This window comes from Eurypyga helias, unplaced genomic scaffold (genome assembly GCF_000690775.1).
Source record: "Eurypyga helias isolate BGI_N326 unplaced genomic scaffold, ASM69077v1 scaffold14078, whole genome shotgun sequence".
NCBI classification, from domain to species: Eukaryota; Metazoa; Chordata; class Aves; order Eurypygiformes; family Eurypygidae; genus Eurypyga; species Eurypyga helias.
Window position 1 is genome coordinate 10,845 of NW_010267628.1, and position 6,611 is coordinate 17,455.

The 6,611-nt window shown below is 42.1% G+C and overlaps 1 protein-coding gene across 1 annotated transcript in view; it reads left to right on the forward strand.

Annotated features, from left to right (window-relative positions):
- Window positions 1-6,207: 6,207 nt before the first annotated feature.
- AGR2 (anterior gradient 2) overlaps window positions 6,208-6,611 on the forward strand; it is a 3,479-nt gene continuing 3,075 nt past the window's right edge. The window contains exons 1-2 of the mRNA XM_010157496.1: window positions 6,208-6,337; window positions 6,580-6,611. The exon at window positions 6,580-6,611 is cut by the window's right edge and continues 4 nt beyond it. Coding sequence (XP_010155798.1) covers window positions 6,208-6,337; window positions 6,580-6,611 — 162 coding nt within the window. The remainder of the gene's footprint in view (window positions 6,338-6,579) is intronic.

Genomic DNA, 6,611 nt, shown 5'->3' on the forward strand with positions numbered 1-6,611 from the left:
AAAAAAAAAAATGTATTTTTAAAGGAGCATTGTGCATTTGAAAACCAAGTTAGAGCCACGTTATCATCATGCCACTGGCTGGCACTGGGTCAGCAGGAGAGCAGGAACACCCATCCTCCTATCAGCTCCCTGTGACTGATAGTGCTTATTTAGTGTCACTGCCTGCAGGACTGTGCTTACCGTTTCCAGGCCATAACGTTTAAACAAGACTTTAAGTACACGTTGCCTTAAGTTATTCTAATTGGCTTAAATAGCCAGCTAACTATTCTGATAGGGATATTACAACTGTATTTGTAAAGTGTATGACTCAGTGGTGAAACATGTGCACCTCATGGGTAAGGGTTAATAACCATTCATTGTTCAGCAATAGTATCCTAAGCTGCGACCACAGTATGGCATCTTCCCATTAATTTAACATTATTGTGGCAACAGGTCAGCTGTAGCTGAGAGTGGTACATGTCTGCATTCAATTACAAGTTCACCTTTGTCCTATTTAACCTTTCTTTCATATATGCTACACATCACAAAACAACAGAATTGTTGGATTTGGAAAGCATCTCTGGAGATTGTCGAGTCCAAGACCTTTGCTCAAAGCAGGGTGACCTAGAGCACATTGCTCAGGGCCAGGGTTTTGAATATGTCAGAGGATGGAGATTCCACAACTTTTCTGGGCAGCCTAATCCAGTCTTCAATCATCTTCATATTACCAAAAAAAAGTCTTATTTGACACTTGCAAGGAATTTCCTGGACTTCAATTTGGGCCCATTACCTCGTCCTGTCACTTGATATCAAATAGTCTGTCTTTGTGTTCTTTACTTCCCCCACATTAGGTATTTATACACATAGAAGAGATGGCTCAGAGGGATCTCATCAAGAAGCTGAACAGTCCCAGCTGTGTCAGCTTCTCCTTGAATGACAGATGCTCCATATCTTTACCATCTTAAAGCCCTTTGCTAGCCTTGCTCCAGTATGTCCATGTCTCTCCTGTACTGGTGATACCAAGTACAAAACTAAGCTGTCCAAAACACAGAGGTCTTCCCACCATCCTATTCTATTACAGTAAAGTGAAAAGAGGAAACTGTTTACAGATAATTTCAATTATTTAAATTTATTTACTTAAAATTAAGTACAAGAATTTCAGGCATGAAGTCTTGCCTATGATAGCCAACTTACCCAATTAAGAAGACTAGATAAAGAGTCTTCTCGGCAGGCTGTGGTACACCCCCAGCTTCCCAACCCCTCTCATCAAAGAATCCCTCTTCACTCACCCACCACCTCCCTGTGGGACTGAACAAAATATTTCAAAGCTAAATCTAAATGTTGGCAGAATCAGGCTTTCTCTCACCAAACACAAGCTGAGCAATTAAGTCCCATATATGCTGAAAATTTCGAGACTCCTTGGTGTAACAGATCATGACAGTTTCCTTACTATACGGAAAAGGGCATTAAACAATACAAGAGCAGGTACATTTACTTTAGGTGTTCAAATGTCTTACTGATTTTAAAACACATCATTCGACAACGCCTTCCAGACATCCCAATACTTCACAGCTCAAAACAGAGTATAAGGACTGGTTACCATTATCTGGAGGATGCTCCATGCTTTTCATGCCAGCCTGTCGATTTCTATCAAGTGGTCGTGACTTGTACTACAAACGTGCACATGCAAGTGGAAAAGAATGCCTTCAGAGATAACAAGATCCTGAGAGACTGGTCTTTTGTTTGGAAAGCAGTGATCAAAGGGTCAGACATTTATAAGAATGCACCATGTTAAAAGCTAACCACCTGTTCTGCTATCCAATTTGAAAAATATTTCCAATAAACTGTAGGTAATGCAAGTTAATAGAGTAATTCACTCAACAAAAAAGGGGAAAGTTTGACATATTTTGGGAAATCATCATCCTTCAAGACAGATCATCAGATTCGTAGCAGGTATCTCCCTGAACCACAGTTACCATCTTTAAGTGTTCAGCAGTAGAAACGTGCTGAAGTTTTGACTTTCCAGCTCTGTATTGAAATTCAGCTTTGTACTGAAAATAAAGTAGATAGGAGAATGGTTCAATCATGGTCTTCCAGCTCCCAGAAGAACATCTGGACCACTTAGAAGATGCCAAGTCCCTCTAAGTCTCTCTTTTAGTAGTACTCTCCATTTGCATGTATTCGCAAAAGTTTCCTGAGCCAACGTGAGAAAAATCGCTTTCTTGCCTAACAGACCAAATACTGAGCTGGGAAATGGGGTATGTGGTGTCTGGTACCAGCTCCAGCATAAATGACTACTAATGTAAAAAGAAATGAGTGACTGGGAACACTGGTCATCATTCCATCTCCCATTCCATCTCCTCACTGTTCCCATTCCATCCAGAGACCACCTACCTATAGTCAGTCTTCCAGATAAGGATTCAAATTATTTCAAGGAGGTGAAATAGAATGCCATAGGTGTCAGAGGTGTCTCAGCTCGTACATTTTGGGGTGAAAGTTTTTCCAGAAAAATTGCCATGCAAATTTTCAGTCCAGAATTCACTTCAGACATGAGAAGTGAAAATCAAAGGAAATTGCTAGTTTTTAAAATTTGTTAAGTGTTAACGGTAATGGGGTCTACCAGATCCTTCTAAAAAGAGAAAAAAAGGCACAAGGGTAGTTTAGAGATATGTTCAAGTACCTCCGCTGAGATCACGGGGGTTGAGCGGAGCAGGGAAGTCCCTGTCAGTATTCGACTTGCTGAGTTTCCTCTAAGCAACAGTTCTGACAGAGCAGCACAAAGCTGTGTGGAAATAGGCTTAGGTAAGTGCATCTCCTGAAAACAGGAGAAAGCAAAGGTACAAATTGAATGGAAGTACATCTAAGGCAGGAGCCAAGGAGCAGGTGGGAGCTTAGTTTTGAGAATGCATTTTTAGACAAAGTCCAATTTTCAAAAAAGCTGTGTGAGTGGGAGCCTACCTGCTCATTATCTCTGCACATAACCAGCGAGCAACTAGAATTTCTGTTACAGGCTTTAAAACTACCAAATGCTATTAGGTGCAACCAGACAAGACAATCAACTAGAGTGTATGAAATTATAATTATGAAGTGCCTGAGCCGAGACCAAGATTTCAGAAATAGGTACCTAATTTTTGACTCGTACATCTGCCTCAAAGTGGATTAAGGATGTAACCTGATTATCCGAAGTGAGCAATCGCAAGTCCAAATACGGATCTTGAAAACTTATTTTGCTATATGTTTTAGAAGAAAAACTGAGTGGATGTGATTTGAAGCTAACCAAGTACATCTCTGCACCTTGATGGAGAACCGATGAAAGAGACGCAGAGATTGATATGCAATTTATTTCTCTTATTTCACTCCTTTATCAGGCTAAAGATGACTCAAAACATACAAAAATGGAAGTTAAAACAACTGGCCTTCCTATAAGCTTTGGTTTCACCTTGCAAGCATGTAAAACATCCAAGCAAATCATGGTCCTACCATACATTTGTAAGGACCAGCTTTTTTTTTTTTTCCTTTTGCTTGAGCTCACCATCTTGCTTTCTGCACCTCATTTCCCTAATTACCATTTACAAAAGATTTTTTTATAGAAGTCTTCAGTATATTCAGAAAAAATGGATGCTGTTAGCAGCAGTCAGAGAGCACTTTGAATTTCAAACAGGAAAAACCGTATCTGATGGATTTCATCTACCCAACTGAGTAATGTTAAGTGTTCAATGCCCGTGACATGTGATGTTAATCTCCCTGAAATACATGAGGCATGCACCAAGGAGAACATACTGTAGTTTCAACATATATTGCTGAGGACAGCACTGACCTCTGAGGAAGGACCATCTGCAGTTGGTGCAAAAGTAGGGATGGCCTTCCAGCCACCTGAAAAGGTCTTGTTTTCCGGAGTGTTGTACCATATTTTTTGTGTATCTGCAACCTAAAATGGTTGATTTTCACGTTGTAGTTAAAAATAAAAGTCTACACAACTAAGTAAACATGGAATTTGAAATAGAGGTTTATTTAGGCCTCCACTTATGAACACAGTTTATGGTTATAGCTACCAAATACATTTTTGTGGAGATCTTTACAAACTTTCTTTTAGGATTTATTACGATTTTCCTATATGCTGTTACACGTGCAAGTGTACACACGTATCTCTATAATCTCCCTAGTTAATTATCAAATTAACATCAAAAATTCTGAGTCATCAATTTAACTTTTTCAGAAGACTAAAAGACCAGCGACCCATAGTGATTTTTCAACCAATCAAAAAAAGACAAATCACTCCTCAGGCAAATCAGGAGTCTTGACTTAAGCTTACCTGGACTTGGATCTGTGCCAACCTTTTAAAATCACCTTTCAAAAAATGTCCCAAAAGCCTTCAGAAACATCTCTGAGCTTCAGATAACAGCATCTGACTGGCAACTGTAACGTTATTTAATTACAAACTTAACCCTGAATGCTTTAGTGGGGGAAAAACTGGAAAGTTTAGCTCTTTGGAAGTAGTATTCAAATTCAAAGACTGTGGGTGGAGTTGGGGTGTGTGAAGGTGTATAAATAGGCAGTAGGAACGGCAGCACTGTAACCGGGATCACCTTCGGACCCTGGCAGGTGTCTGGGAGAGTGAATAAGGTAAGGCACGGCAGCTTACTGCTTTCGAAAGGACCTGGGGGGAGCCGTGAGCCTGGGTTACCTGGGGCTGGGGCACCCGATCAATGGAAAGAAAAGGTTGCAGCAACGTCGGCACAGTTCAGCACAGCTTGCTATGTAGAAAAAGGGATAGAGAAATGTTGGCTTTGCAGGTTAAAAGAGCCAGAAGAGGAGGGTTTTTTTTGAGGGTGGTGAAGAACTTAGCAAAGTGCACAAGGCTTTCCAGAGGCAATGTTTTTAAAGAGCAGGTTTAACATTCCTCTGTCATTGCCTTCTGCATTTTGCATCAACAGCAGCATAAATTTTTGCCTGGTCTTTGGTTTCCTGGTAGCCCGATACCTTCTTTTTATTTTGTTTTAGAGAAGCATTATTTCTGCTATACAGCTCAAGCCAAAACAACTCTTAAAGCAACCCTGAAAATCCACTGGTTCTCATTTAAATTTATGCAATTTTCTTCCTTGCCAAGGAGACTTTTCTTAGGGCAGAAAAGCAGCCTGCTGCAAAAGTCATATTTCATGTTCTTGAAACAGTGACTCTTTGGATGTTTGAGGTTTACTGGACATCCCAGTAGGAGAGAGCACTGTACCAGTGATGGAAAAATCAGCTTATGCTGCCTCCTGTAGTTCCTACCCAGAAAAATGCTTCTATTTCCCTGAACTTTCACTTTCATTGTCTGAATGTTAAAAATGTCAGTCTGCTGTAATTTCTTGCATGAATCTATTGAATTTTCCGTATTGCTTTTGGAACATCTTAGGTCCTCCTAGCATACCCATGACTCTAGTTTCTCGGAGGAAATTTAACAAAACATAAGGTCATGTTACTGAAGTGTTTTCCCCCTTCAAAGCAGCATCCCAGCTGAAACACTGAGGAACTTCCCATCAGACATGTCTCATTTCCATGCCCCAGCATCCAGCTCAGGAAAAACCCTCTGCTTTGTATTTCTTAAACTGGCAAACTGCATTTCAGATCTCTTGCACCCAGCAACTCCTCCCCGCTCTTTTTATTATGGGTTTAAACCTGGGTTTATCTTTTAAGCATTAGATGATGCTTTTACGGGGGAAGACAGAATCTGAAATTTCAACAACAGCATTACGCTGTGCCCATGCCAATGGCTCTCTGCAAAGCCAGGCTTAACATTCTGACTTCTGGGTTGCTCCCACTGCAAAATGGAGGAAGAGTTGAGACAAGTTACTATTTCAGCACCTGCTGCTGGTTACAATAGCCCTGAGAGATCGAGGCACAACTGCGAATTTGTTAGAACCTTTAAATACTTTTGGAACTGCCAAAACTCTGTTGTTTCACTGAGCACATTCAACGCATGTAAAAAGACGACAGAAATGTAGAGGAGCACAGCCCAACGGCAGGAACAGGGCAGGAGAAAGCAGCCCGGCCCTCTGCGGCAGTTCGCTAAGCAAACCTCACGCTTCCCTGAGGTTCGCCCAGGCCCCCACCCGGAGCAGGTTCTTTCAGCCCTGACTCACCGGGCCGCATACTTTCGCCTTGACCTGCCACCCCACCGTCCCCCCGTGCTGTGTGCCCCAGAGGCACGGCGTCAGGCAGGCCCTCCCGTCTGTTGCAGGAGCCGCCATGGAGAAGAGTTACGTGCCCCTGTTCCTGCTGCTCCTTGCCGTCTCCTGTGCGCTGGCAAAGGATGGGGGCAAGAAGGAGACAAAGGAGACTACCGCTAAACCAAAACTGCCTCAGACGCTCTCCAGAGGTAAAAAACCCAAACCAAGTATTTTTTAAAAAGAGCAATCTGCTAAAGTTTTGAGTCCATTCTAATAAATTAATTTTCTTGCAACTCATTCTGCACATACATTTTTTTTAGTACTTCCTCTCTTCATTCCTGATTTAAGCCGCCCGTTCCAAGCCCTTCCCGGCAGATGGGAGGGGGCGACAGGCCACGAACCCTTGTTTTCCGGTCCCACTTATAACGCGCCGCCTGTCCTTCCCCCGCAGGCTGGGGAGACCAGCTCATCTGGACGCAGACG